Genomic DNA, 14,046 nt, shown 5'->3' with positions numbered 1-14,046 from the left:
GGGAAATGCTGTATATGGTCGGCATTCATCACCGAAACTCAATAAAACACATTCGATTTATTGTCTCGTTGTGAAGTGGCAGTATACCAATACTGCACTGCATTTGCAACATCCTGGATATGAGGGAACCATCTATGATAGAGTGGTGATGCTGAAAACTTTCAATAACGATTCATGTTACAATTTTATACACGGGACTCCAATGAAGTACTTAACAAAAAACCTAAAAAAAAAACACATTCACTGCTGAGGATATTTAAACTGAATGACAACAGGGGATATGAGTGTTTTGGATCACCTTCTGAATCACGAAGACTCCCCAAGTCTTGGTTTGAATGAGGACCAGGAGAGCCAAGCACCCCTTCGCCCGATGATTCTCCTGTCTCCCCCAGTAGGCAGAGTGGAATCCCCTAGGTTAGAAGGTAAGGTAGAGAAGGAAGGGGTATTTGGTTTCTCAAATACGTAAACACAATACTGTAAATGTGTAAATGTGTGTGCATTTACACTGTATATACACATTCATGCAGTACTGTGCAAATTTATTTATTTTCACATGATCTAAGGCTTGTAAAATGGAGCTGACACACACACACACACACACACACACACACACACACACACACACACACACACACACACACACACACACACACACACGACAATTATACGAGACAAACACAGCCGCTGAGCTTGGGGAAAGTGAAGTAAACTCCCAGGGTACTCTGGGTAGCCGACCAGCGACCTCACGACAATGACACCGCTTTTCTCACCGCACTCAGCGGGTGAGAAAAGTCACAGATCACATTCAGCATTTCAAAGATCTGATTTGGTCAGGCCAGATCAGATCTGTGACTTGCTACAAGTACAATGTAAACCTGTACACACCTGTTTCATGGTTGAGTCATCAGCGACTAAACCGTCTCCTCCAGCAGGTTCTTCGTGAGGAGGGTGGATGGATATGGACACCCAGCAGGATTAAAAACAAAACCAGTCAAAGGGCAGAAGAGCTCCTTGTGAGCCAACGGCCATCCATATCTGGGTCATCCTCCTGCAGTTGGGTTACCTTATTCTCGGAGGTTGGTGGCAAGATTTGCACTCTGACCACCGTAAAACACTTCATTCCGAAAAGCACATCATACAAAGAAAACTGAAAAACCAGTCCGTCGGAGTACCTCCTGTGCAGCTGCCCTTGGCAGGGCAGCTCACCGGATGACAGAATTGGAGCAAAGCTTTAGGGACCTCTATTCTTTGATGATGGGAAGAAAAACATGGGGTAACATTCCTGGTTCGGGTTGTAGTTGTGCAAGTGAGGGTGGTGCTGAGGTGTCGTCCACCAGACGGCTGTCTCCTCAGGTTAACCTGAGGTGGTCCCTTCAGGTGGGTGCCTGGAATGTCCTCACTCTAAGAGAGGATGATCACCTGTCTCTGCTATCTGAGCTCCAGCATTTCATCATCAGTATTGCAGCACTCTCTGAGGTTCGGAGACCGGATAGTGGTTTTGATCATGGTGGGTGGTTACACCGACTGCTGGTCTGGTCACTCTAATGGTTACCATGATCAAGTATTTCCTGTCGCTGTGTCCAACAAACTGACTCCCATGATAATTGAGGTAACACCGGTCAACGAGCGTATTATGAGATGAGCATAAGGATTTGTCACTCTTTAGGTGTCATTTGCTCATCTCAGCATATGCTCCGACTGAGGCGAGTGACCTCGCTGTGAAGGACGCATTCTATGCTACACTCGAGTCTGTGATTGATCGGTGCCTCAAGCGCGATACTCTTCTCATCTTGGGGGATTTCAATGCATCGACTGGAACTGATAGGGATGGTTATCAGGCATGTGTTGGTCCCCATGGCTCTTAAACTGGAAACCAGAATAGCACTGAGTTCCTTGACTTTGCAAGAAGTCATGGACTTAGGGTGACTGCTTCATGGTTTCAGCATCCACAGCCTCATCACTGGACTTGGTATTCCAACGCTGGCGGTGTAGCAAAGGAGATTGACCATGTGCTCATTGACAGTCACTGGAGTATGATCCAGAACTGCAGGGTCTATCGGAGTGCTCAGTTCCTCAATTATGATCATAGGCTTGTTGTAGCAACTATGAAGTTGCAGTTCAAATACAGGAGGATAGTACCATCCGAAGCTGGATGTTGGCAAGTTCAAGGATAAGAGGGTAGCTGAGGAGTTTGCGAACAGGCCAGGTGGGGATTTCAGGGGTCTGGGTATTTTGGGGAATCCTGAATAGTTGGGGAGTGCGTTCAAGACCACCTTCCTTGATGTTGCCGGTGGTCACCTTGAAACCCACCATCAGGCGAAGAAGAACTTTGGTCAATGGTATCCAGCATCCCTTGGGAGCCAGAGTCACAGGGCCAGGCTTGATGGCAGAGCTGAGCTATTCAGCGAGCTGAGGCGTAAAACTATACGTTCGCTGAGGGTGAACAAAGCGGCTCATGTGTGAGTAATCTGTGAAGGGGTATACAGCATCACTTATGGTCAGGTGATTCTCACCCTGCTTACAGAGGAATTTGTGTATTACATACCTCCAAGCCCATCCCTCAGTGTACTGCAGTTAGAGCGGAGGGTGGTGAGCTCTTGAAAGAGCAGTCAGAAGTGAAGACCCGCTGAGCCAGTTACTTTGAGCAGCTGTTCCAGGCAGACCTACCAGCTGTTGAGTTGGATTTCAGGAGTGTTACTATCCCCATTGCTCACCCTCCAAATCAACTGTGATCTATCTTCGTTTGTGCAAACATACGCTGCAGTGATCCAGTTGAAATGGGGTAAAGCTCCAGGGACCTGTAGCATCCATGCTGAACTTCTCAAGGCTGGTGGAAATGCTGTACTCATGTCGTTGCATGTAGTTCTGTGCTCTGCCTGGAACACAGGCATCATCCCATCTGATTGGAAGAGGGGCCTTGTTGTCCTTGTCTGGAAAGGGAAGAGTGATCGCCAGGACTGCAACAACTACCGAGGGGTGACTCTGCTCTCAGTGCCAAGCAAGGTCTTTGTTCGGATAATTCTTGAGAGGGTTCGCCACCATCTGCTTGAGCACCAGCGTCCAGAGCAGTCAGGCATTACACCAAAGAGGTCAACAATTGACCGTATCCTTGCTCTTCGGGTCCTCACCGAATGCAGACGAGAGTTTCGGCAGGGGCTTGCTTGCAGCTTATGTTGATTTCTGTAAAGCATTCGATTCAGTGAATTGGGATGCCTTCTGTCGGATTTTTGGTCTTCGTGGGGTGCCACCAAAAGTGATCAATCTGATGTCTGAACTAGATGTCGATGATTGACCATATCCTTGCTCTTCAGATCCTCAACGCAGATGAGAGTTTCAGCAAGGGTTGCTTGGAGCATTTGTTGATCTCCACACAGCGTTCGATTCAGTGAATCGGGATGCCCTCCGGAGTCTTCGTGGGGTGCCAACAAAACTAGTCAATCTGATTTCTGAGCTGTACTCTTGTAGTGAGAGTGCTGTGAGGTGTGGTGGTTCCATCTCTGACTTATTTCAGTTACTAATGGAGTTTGTCAGGGGAATGTACTGGTCGCCACACTTTTCAGTGCTTGTATAGACTGGATTCTGGGGAGGATGTCAGAGAGATCAAGCTGCGGTGCATCATTTGGGAATGTCAAGATCTCTGACCTTGATTTCGCAGATGATTCAATCCTCTTTGCGGAGACGCTGGATATCCTTATGGGGGCTCCCACAGGCACTGAATGAGGAGTCCCAGCCATTGAGATTATGGGTTTCCTGGATCAAAACTAGGATCCAGGCATTCAATGACATCTTGGATGCTGCTATCTTGTCTGTTCTTCTTTGTGGTGGGGATGTTGAGGTCACAGAGATTCATGTCTCCGCATGTTGTTAGCCAGAGGTCGAGAGACATCTGGATCAGGCCTGGGGAGTCATGGATTAACTGGATCATGGGGTGTGGCGCTGCCGGTACCTCTGCAGGAGATGAAAGTCCAAGTCTTTAAGTCCTTGGTGCTTCCAGTCTCGCTCTATGGATGTGAGACTTGGACTCTGACCAAAGATTTGAGATGGAGCCTTAACTCCTTCGGTACCAGGTCTCTTCGGAGAATCCTTGGCTAACGCTGGTCAGACTTTGTGTTCAACGAGGGGTTGCTGAGACACACAAATGAGATTTGTTACCTGTATCGTCCGTGAGTGTCAGCTGCGGCTGTATTGACATGTGGCTCGTTTTCCTGATGCTGATCCTGCTCACCAGATTCTCTCAGCGAGGGAGTCTCATGAGTGGGGGGAGTCCAATGGGCTGACCACGTGCCTCTTGGTTGCAGCAGGTTGATCGGCATCTCAAGGAGATGGGGATGGGCCAGGCATCTGCCTGGTGGATGGCCAGACGGAGGTCCCTGGAGTACTGGCAGAAAGTGGACGCAGTGACGCGCTGCTCCGGCACAAGCTGCCATACCTGACCTGACTCAGCGGGGAATTTCGTAAGGAGGAATTTCTTCCTCCAACATGGATGCCAACCTGTGGTAATTGTCCATGTTTTGAACCTTTTAAATGCTGATCATCAAGCAAAGAAGCAGCACGTATCATTTTTAAAGTCTTTGGTATGACTTGGATGGGTTTTAAACTGATGACTTCCCAAACTCGGAGTAGACACTATAACCATGACGACACCACTGAGTGTGGTACAATTATTTTCTGGTCCAATAATCATTCCAATGATATTTATACTTTAGGGAAATTTATCAAATTAATTAGTGATAACAGCCATATGGCTTTATTATTGTAAATTAACACCCTTTATAAATCCACGTGAAATAAACTGCAAAAGTAAATAACACAACAGTGTCGTTTTATCGTATCAATCAATACCTTGTATGTCTGCCTTTTGTCTTCTTGAGTGCCATCACTCATTTGCCCATCCTTCGATCCTGTATATTATTGAAGCACTCTTACAGGAATACCGGTATTGTGCCAAATATCCTGTAGTACATTCCACTGTTCTATAAGGTTTGTTGGGTTCCTCTTGTTCTTCTCCATTTCCAGGTTATCCCATATGGCCACGATGGAATTCATGTCCGGATTATGGGTTGGCCATTCAAACACTTGGAGCACACCAGCTGTACCCTTGTCCCCAAATACTGTTTTATGGTATTGGAAGTGTGTTTTGGATCATTATCTTGTTGGAAAATTAATCCTCTTCCGAATAAATGATTTCCACCAGGAACTGCAAGGTGCTGTAGTATCTGCTTGTACTTCTCTTTTGTTAGCATCCCATTGATTTCAACAAGTTTTCTGACACCAAATAATTGAGATACAACTGAAGACAGTCACAGTGGCCCCCGTGTTTTAACAGTGGGCTGCAAACATTGTGCGTCGTAAAGTTCTGCGGGACTTCGGCGTGCGAACTGGCGTCTCATAGATCGAAAAAGTTGAAACTTCGATTCATCAATCCAGAGTACCCAGTTCAATTGTTCAGTCACCCAATCTTGGTGTGCTCTTGCAAATGTCAGTCTTTTCACCTTATTCTGTGGTCTCAGCAGTGGTTTTTTTTTTTTGCTGCAATCTGCCATGGAGACCTGCTGCAATTAGCCTTCTGCACACAGTGCTTGAAGAGATGTTTATGTTCAGGTCTGCTCTCATTTCATTTGTCAGCTGCTGACTTGATTTTCTTCCGTCGCATAAGCTGAACAACTTCAAGTGCTTGTCTTGCCTTGGAGAGGTTCTTCCGGTTCTTCCTGGCCTTTTCTCGTCTTGCACCAAGCTAGTTTCTTTCAGGCATTGCAAAGTGCACCTCACACTATTGTTGATCTTCAGCTTTTGTGCTATGTTGTTCATCATGTGCCCTTCTTCTCGCAGAGTTTGGATCTTCACACGTTGTTCTGTTGAAAGATGCTTCCTTGGTGGCATTCTGAACCCACTCATAGACTTTCAAGCAAATGAACAAACTGATGAAAACTAATTTCACATATTCATTAATTTGCAACTTTTATTGTGGTTTCTTGTAATTTGCATTAATTTAACTGGTGTTGATTACTTCAATAATTATAATTAATTCTTCACTGCACAAAAATCCACAAACTTTCCTACATATTTTCTTTGTGATAAGTCAATATTACTATTTTCTTTGTGGTAAGTGATATAAATAAAATAATATGGATCCGAAAATATAACTTTTTCAATTTCCTAATTTATTTTATACACTAAAAGGTAAATGGGATACAAAATTGACTTTCATAGGAATTAGAATTACTCGCAGAGTACCCCCCCTCTGGTGGGTAGAGTTTCAACAAACATTAATTGCTGAAAAAAGTGTAGGTTGTGTTTTGCAAGAAGACTGCAGATGTTTGTGAGGTGTGCGTCTAAAAAGTTCTCGATGGTCTAAAGGTCTAAACGGCACGTTCCAAAAGTAGTGAGGGTCGAAAGGGTCTAATCTCAAAAGGATGTAAATTATAAGTGGTCTAAAGTCGTCCATCCATCCATCCATCCATTGGGACCACACTCTGTGCAGAGTGTTGGTGCTGCCTAAGGCCGAAGTCACATTTGCTCTACGGCGAAGATACAGCGGCCGTACGCCCTCTGAATTGACAGAAACGTGCGGCGGCCAGAGTTTCTGCGGTGGTCTCAGGATGGCTCTACGCCGTTTGGCTATATTTTACAGGCCATAGGGGTCGCCGTGGAATTGTAGCGTGGAGTTATAACTTTTTTAATTTCTACGTTCGCCGTAGCAATTCAACAAGCCGAAACAAAAGAACTGGTAAAAAAATAAAAAAGAACCCACTCGTTACCATCCGTCTGGTCGCACATTCACCTTAGGGCCCCCCTGCGGTCGCCTTGCGGTCACCTTGCACCTGCCTTGAAAATTCTATGGCCGCCGCAGGAACGCCCTAAGGTCACCGTGCGACATCAAATCAAAGACCGTACGGCACCCCCATGTTTTCGGTCTCCACAATTTATAAATATGCCGTGCGGCTACCCGAAAAAAAACAACATATGTGACTGCTACATTGTGTGACCATGGAAATACTGCGGCCGCCCTACAATTGCTAGTGGCCGTAGATTTTGTAGACCCCACGGCCGCCGTGGCAAATGTGACTTAGGCCTAAGCAGTCTACTCGGCTGTTGGGCACAATCCTGGATGGGTCGCCACTCCAACACAGGATACCAGCTGGCACTCATGTTTCCGACCTCGGAAGGATGACAGGCAGAGTCAACCCCACTTGGTATTAATTCAATGGAAAGCCGGATTTGAACTCAGGACCCTTGAATCTCAAGCCCACCACTCGAGCCATAAAGCCAACACCAGGCATTAAAGTCATCTAAAGGGATCTAAAGTATCTAAAAAGGTCGAAGTGGTTGAAATGGTCAAGGGTCCAAGCAGTCCAAACAGGTCTAAATATGTCTAACATTCCTAAAGGGTTTGAATGGTCTGTAGGATGTAAAAACGGGGTCTTTAAGGGTCTAAATATCCTTAGGGATCTTCAAGGTCTTCCAGAGTCTTAGGGTTCTAAAGGGTCTAATGGGTCTGTATGGTCTAAGGGTTTTAAAGGGTCTAATGGGGTCTTTGGAGTCTTAGAGGTATAACGGGTCTGTGGCATCATTGGTGTCCTCGCTTTTAAAGTGTCTTCGGGCCTTAAGTGTTGGTTCTAATGGGATATATTGGGTCTCATGTTTCTGAAGGTTCTGATGTAAAGTGTCTAATGGGGTATATACAGTGGAGGTCTTATGGGCATAATGGTTCTAAATGGGGTCTATAGAGTCTACAGGGGTCTGAGGGTTTAAAGGATTAACAGGGCCTTTAGTGTCTAACGGTTCTACAGGGTCTTGGGGAGGTCATAAGGGTCTCACGGGGTCCAGTGGGTTTGAGGGGTCCAAAGATATATAGGGGTTGAAAGGATGTAAATGTCTAATGGCATCTAAACGGTCTTAAAGAGTCTTCAAAGGTCTAAGGGGTCTCAGCAGTCTAAAAGGTCGAAAGGTTTAAAAGGTACATTCCAACAGTACGTAAGAGATATTGTCACGTGGGTTAGTGACTGCACAGATGCTTTCTCCATATTATATATCGACGAGCAGGTACACCCGTGGGAACCCCACAGGCATCGACATTTATGACATTTGGACATCTCAAGTTAGATGCTGCACATGGAGTATTGGCAAATCGTCAGATCCAGAAACGATGTAATCCAAACAATTTATTTATTTCACATAATATGTGAAATTGCGAATACAGTACATGTCCGTGCACATGTGAAATACAATTTGTTTATAAATCTGAGATATCTGAAATAGCTGTATTTGTTCCTCTGGTTTGAACCTGCAATTTGAGGTGCATTAAATGATTGTTTTAAAAAAAAAAAATTAGAATCAGAGTTCAACATCAATGTACTTTTATCAAGTTGTTTAAACTGTATCGGTGAATTATATCGGTCATCATCGAAATATTTATTTTTCAAATGTATGAAAAAGAAATGTTCGGTTTGGAGAAAAAGTGAGAGAGGCGAGATTGAGATGGTTTGGACATGTGCACAGGAGGGATGCGGGGCATATCGGGAGAAGGATGCCGAGGATGGGTGGAGCCGCCAGGTAGGAGGAGAAGAGGAAGGCCAAAGAGGAGGTTTATGGATGTGGTGAGGGCGGACATGCGGGTGGTTGGTGTGCCAATGGAAGATGTGGAGGACAGAGCGAAATGGAGACGGATGATCCGCTGTGGCGACCCCTAACGGGAGCAGCCAAAAGAAGAAGAAGCAGATTAAAAAGAAATGTTCGTGAGACTATGTACAGGATGATTAGGAAAACACGGTACCGACCTTACTTCTAATAATGTCCTCCATACCAATGATATCCTCTAACATGCTGAGGACAACTGTAGACGAATAAAGAAAATGCTGTGGACAACTGCAGACAACTAAAGAAAAATCGTGTTTCGTCCTGAGAACAAAATCTTTCAAAAAGACTCAAATGAAGGTCAGGATTAGATGCTTAAGGACACCATCTATCGAGGAAGGCTACAATAATCCAAAGATTATCTCAACACACCAAACAGCAGCAAAAAAAAAAAACCCCAAAAAAGCAACAAATCAGCAAATAGCTGCAAAAAACAACAAAACAACAGCAAAAATGCGTTCAATCATCGTGGCTAAATGTGTCAGTGTAATATTACAGACCTTTATCTTGACAACCTCAAATTGTTTAGCACGTGACAATGTAACATATAATTGACCATGGCTGAAAATGGGCTCGGGAAAGTAAATCCCAACCTTGTGTGATGTTTGACCTTGACCCTTGTTTATTTACATATTTATTTATTTCTGAATACCTTGTCGAGGCTCGCATGAGAGCCAGCACACAACGCACAGCAAGGGGGGCATGAGACAAGAAGGGCGGGAGAGAGAAGGATAAAACAGCGGGGAACAGAGACATGAGGAGATCTGTGGAAGGGAGAGGGATGGGACGGGGAACATGGGGAATACAAGATGGACACCACAGGGACTTTGAGGAAGGAAAGCAGGGAAATTGGAGGTGGGATTGGGGTGAATTACCGAGGGTAGATAAGATCGAGGATTTGGATGGGGGACGATAAGAGGTGGTGGTGAAGAAATGTTTTGAAGGCCTGGAGGGAAGAATGGGATTGAAGAGAGTGAGGGAGTTTATTCCAAAGGTGGGGAAAAAGAGGAATGAAAGAGTGAAGGTGAGCAGTGATTCGTTATTTTGGTAGTTTTACCAGACGGGGGTTGTTGGCTGACCTTGGGCCCCCTGCAGAAATATGGTGGGGATAAATCGCAGACAAAGCAAGGTGGGAGGGGGAGGGGGCGAGACCAGAAAGGATATGGTAGAAGACACAAAGACCACCGTCCTGTCTGCGGTGAAAGAGTGAGAGGTATAAAGACTCAACCTCATCGTGGAAGACGCTAATGATCCTAAATGCCTTGGTTTCCACAGTGTGAAGCCGAGAAAGATGGGACGCAGGAGCACCAGCCCAGAGGGGAGAGCAGTACTCCATTAGGCTGTGGACAAAAGCTTTATAAGTGGTCATGAGCTCAGGTGGGCCGAGGAAGGACTTTGCACGACGGAGGATTCCCAGTCGGCAACTGGCTTTGGAGGCCAGGTTGGAAATGTGGCTTTCCCAGGAAAGATTATGGCAGATAGTGAGACCCAGAAGCTTGAGTAAAAGGACTTCTTCCAGAGGATTGTTGAGAAAGTAGATGTGGGGGGGGGGGGTCTCAATGGTCCTTTTGGAGAGACATAGTGAGAGTGTGAGATTTGTCAGGATTGAAAGACACCTTCCACGTGTTGGACCAGTTTGTGATTTTATCCAGATCTGCAGTGAGCGAAGAAGCTGTGGCTTAACGGTCTGATGGATGACAGATGGTACGGCAGAGGGTGGAGTCATCAGCAAAGAGATAAAGAGGATTTTCCAGAGAGTCGGAGAGATCATTGATGAAAACCAGAAAAAGAACAGGGCCCAGAACGATGCCTTGAGGAACTCCAGCCTGGACAGGAAGAGGGGATGAAAGAACTCCATTTAGGGCCACACGTTGACTGTGACAGGAGAGGAAGTCTGCGAGCCATGAGTGGAGATGGCCTTGGATACCAAAGGAAAAGAGTTTGGTGAGCAGGGCAGGTTGCCAGACTGTGTCAAAAGCCTGCGATATGTCTCGGGATATTCTCCACAGGGTTACAGCTCGGATTTCATGTCCGGCATTGAGGATCTCCATCCATTGTTTGGAGAACAGAAGCAGCATATCCAGGCTAGAGTGACCTGGTCTGAAACCAAGTTGATGATCGGAAATCAGGCCATTGGAGAAGAGGAAGGATTTAATATCTGAGGCGATGATGGATTTCATAACCTTGCTGATGATTGGGAGAAGGCCGATTGGTCTGTAGTTGCAGGGATCGTTTTTTGCACCTTTTTTATGCAGGGCAGTAATGTTTGCTGATTTCCAAGCAGATGACAGATGACTTTCAACAAATGAGAAGGTGAATAGAACAGAGAGAGGGTGAGCAAGAGCAGAGGTGAAGGTTTTTAGGACACGTGGGCTGATGTCGTCTGGACCGGTTGCAGAATCTGAGTCGAGGTTTGACAGCAAACTCTCCACTTTGTCAGAAGAAAAGGACACAGAGTCCAGGGACAGCTGGGCGCGACTGGGTAAGGTGGGTGCAGAAAGCGATGCATTTCGGACACAACATTTAGCTGCAAACACCGAATTTAGGCATTCAGCCTTTTCACGTGCGGTATCAGCAGTGCGGCCATTTGAGGTAATGGAGGGGGAACATACACCAGAAAGTAATTTGATTAGACGCCACCAGGATTTGGAGGAGGGAGAGAGGTTTGAAAGTTCAGACTTGAAACGAGAAAGATGTTATTTTCTGGCTCTCCTGAGGATAGATACACACTTGTTCCAAGCTTTGTGACATTGAGAATTGAGAGAATTGAGAATGTGATATTGAGAAAAAGAATGCCACACACTCCGGAAAATGTTTGAGTACGAATGGTAATGTTGTCGGCATTGTTGTTGTGTTGCCCTTGTCAGTTCTGCTCAAACAGGCCCGTGACACGGAAATAGCCGATCAATCTCTCAGGAGTTACCCAGAGATCCCTCCCATTTATGATGTTGTGCTCTTGTCCAAGTGGAGCCAGGACCATGCAGTCTTCCATAACATGTTTTGTTGTGTGTGAAGTGACCTGGCAGAGAATGCAGGTGTCGTCAGTGGTGTCGTCGAAGCCTGGTGTTGGCTTAACAGTTAATGTGGCTGGCTTAAGATCTTAGGGTCCCGAGTCTCAGCCCCTGGGGAGCCATTACATTAACACCAGGTGGGGTTGACTCAGCCGATCATCCAACCGAGGTTGGTAAAATGAGTACCAGTGTCCTGGTAATAGGGACACTGCATCAGCGGCATAGCTGCGTCCCAAACCAATGATGCAACCAGCAGCCACAAGGCTGCACTCAAAAGAAAGAAAGAAAGTGGTGTCGTCGAGTCTGTGTTTGGAGTGTAAGAAATGTGGGTGATGTCCACAGAGGAGGTGTGCAAGGTGAACACGATCGGACCTGGAGAGTCGTTGATCTGTTTCATGGATGGGTGGTGGTTCACTGCCCAGGATACCGTTTCGGCCGAGTTTCTTGATTGTGTTTATGACAAACATATGGTAATGTCATCTCAGAAGGTGCAATATTAATCCTGGATTTATACAGGTAGTGGACAAAAATAATGGAAACACCTGGGTAAATGAGGGACACCAAGCATTGGCTTCCCCACATGTGTGGCCCATGTGTTAATTAAGCAAATAACATCCCAGCATGCATAGCGTTATGTATAAAAATGCTGCACAGGCTTGGTTGCCTATAATTATGGCTGGCATAGCTGCAAGAGGAACCCCCCGAATGGTTTGATGAGCACGACACTGATGTTATCCATACGTCATGGCCTTCTCCAGTCACCAGATCCGAATTAAATCGAGCATTTATGGGATATTCTGGAATGACGCCAGACACCGTTTTCCACCTCCATCAAACGGGTGTGAGTTGATTGACTTTATCGTGGAAGAATGGTGCCGCATCCCTCCTCCAGAATTCTAGACGCTGGTGGACTCTATGCCATGGTGCATACAAGCCATATTGGCCACATGTGGTGGCCCAACGCCCCATTAAGTGACCTTGCCGTTTCCATTTTTTTTTTGTCTACTACATGTATGTGCGTGTTGTTCCTTTGTGACTTCCGGAAGTTATTTCTGCAAATATTATGTTCGGCAACAATCTTTTAACAACCGATCTTGTGCCACTGCACAGTCCCTGTTTAGGATCCAAGTCACGGAGTAATACGATGACACCATCTTTGAGACAAACTTTTTGTGTAAAGGCATTCCAGAAGGGGATAATCGATTTAGAAATTCCATCGCATAATTTAGCACCACTTTAGGGTCATCACGGGCAACGGAATCAGCGCTGAAGTGTGCCTTATCGTCCACACGAAATGCACCCAGTATCTCATTGTTGACCACAAATGTGGATTCATTCTTTGGACTCAACACAGCTCGTTGTGCCAGCGAAACATAGTTTGTATGTATTTTGTTCAAATTACCGAAAAACAAAACAGCCTCTGCCAAAGAAATGTCTTCTCCACAGATATGATTAGGCAGTCAAATGAAATCCGAGTCAGGAATTGTTTCCACAGTCCCATTTCCAATCAACAGCAACCATTTTGAGAATTCTTCATCATCATTCACTCTCATGTTTGATCTGAACTTCAGCTGTTTGAACTTTGGCCACAACTTGCTACATTTGATGCATGCGGTGATTGCTGCAGGTTCAGTGCGTGGTACGACAGGCAGAACCTGCCTGTGAAATCCCCACCAAGAGGTAAGACCTTTCCACCAAAAGGTATGTTGTAACTGGTTACATCCCGGAGACATTGATCAACACCCGCTAAAGCATATGCTGGAGCCATGGGTGCTTCATCCCAAATAAATAGATTGGCCTTCTTTAAAACATCTGCATCTTTACTGGTAGACGAGATGCTGCATGTGGAGTTTTCCAAAATGGGCACTGGCAATTTAAATCTATAGTGCAATCTCAGGCTCCCTGTTAAGCAATTGGAAGAATTAAAAGGCACTGGCCTTGCAAGATGTGCAGGAGTGTATTTGCAGGCAAGGGTCTTGTGGTACTGGAAACAGATATGTGTCGAATGTCTATCCATATGTCAGGAGGAAGGACTGTATTTCTCGCAATGCCGTGTAAATACTGTTTCCAAGAGATGGCCATTGTGCACAAAATCTTCACAAAGATAAGTTTTATATTTTTTTCCCCACAGTTAAGTGGGTTAATGGCTGGACATACACTTGCTCCATTATATATAATCTACCTATGTCGCACACTTCTAACTTCCAAAACTATTAAAAGGGGAACAGGAAGCACCACAAAAGTGGAAATAACCCAAACCTTTGCACAGTACTGTGTGTGTATATATGTCTGTATGTGTGTGTGTGTGTGTGTGTATACATACATATATATATATATATATATATATATATATATAAAATATATATATATATATAAAAAATATATATTATTATAGCCTGGT

The 14,046-nt window shown here is 45.3% G+C and overlaps 1 protein-coding gene and 1 long non-coding RNA gene across 6 annotated transcripts in view; one reads left to right on the top strand and one right to left on the bottom strand.

The window, feature by feature from the left end:
* The window catches only part of LOC147031281 (serine/threonine-protein kinase SIK3-like), a 234,846-nt gene that overhangs the window by 13,982 nt on the left and 206,818 nt on the right, over positions 1 to 14,046 (bottom strand). For all 3 annotated transcript variants that reach the window (XM_085861070.1, XM_085861050.1, XM_085861060.1), the window contains one exon: positions 299 to 410. In XM_085861070.1, coding sequence (XP_085717196.1) covers positions 299 to 410 — 112 coding nt within the window. The remainder of the gene's footprint in view (positions 1 to 298; positions 411 to 14,046) is intronic.
* LOC147031282 (uncharacterized) overlaps positions 1 to 14,046 on the top strand; it is a 90,397-nt gene that overhangs the window by 69,601 nt on the left and 6,750 nt on the right. Inside the window, exon 4 of one of the 3 annotated variants that reach the window (XR_015052697.1) lies at positions 5,017 to 5,197. The exons of the other annotated variants lie outside the window; for them this stretch is intronic. This is a non-coding gene — a long non-coding RNA (uncharacterized LOC147031282). Of the gene's footprint in view, positions 1 to 5,016; positions 5,198 to 14,046 lie in introns of those variants that run through there. 3 annotated transcript variants of the gene reach the window in all.

The sequence above is a fragment of the Eptatretus burgeri genome, chromosome 2 (assembly GCF_056783735.1).
Source record: "Eptatretus burgeri isolate ZD-2024b chromosome 2, Ebu_testis_v1, whole genome shotgun sequence".
NCBI lineage: Eukaryota > Metazoa > Chordata > Myxini > Myxiniformes > Myxinidae > Eptatretus > Eptatretus burgeri.
The sequence above is the reverse complement of the archived record's forward strand: the minus strand, read 5'-3'. Positions and strand labels throughout refer to the sequence as shown.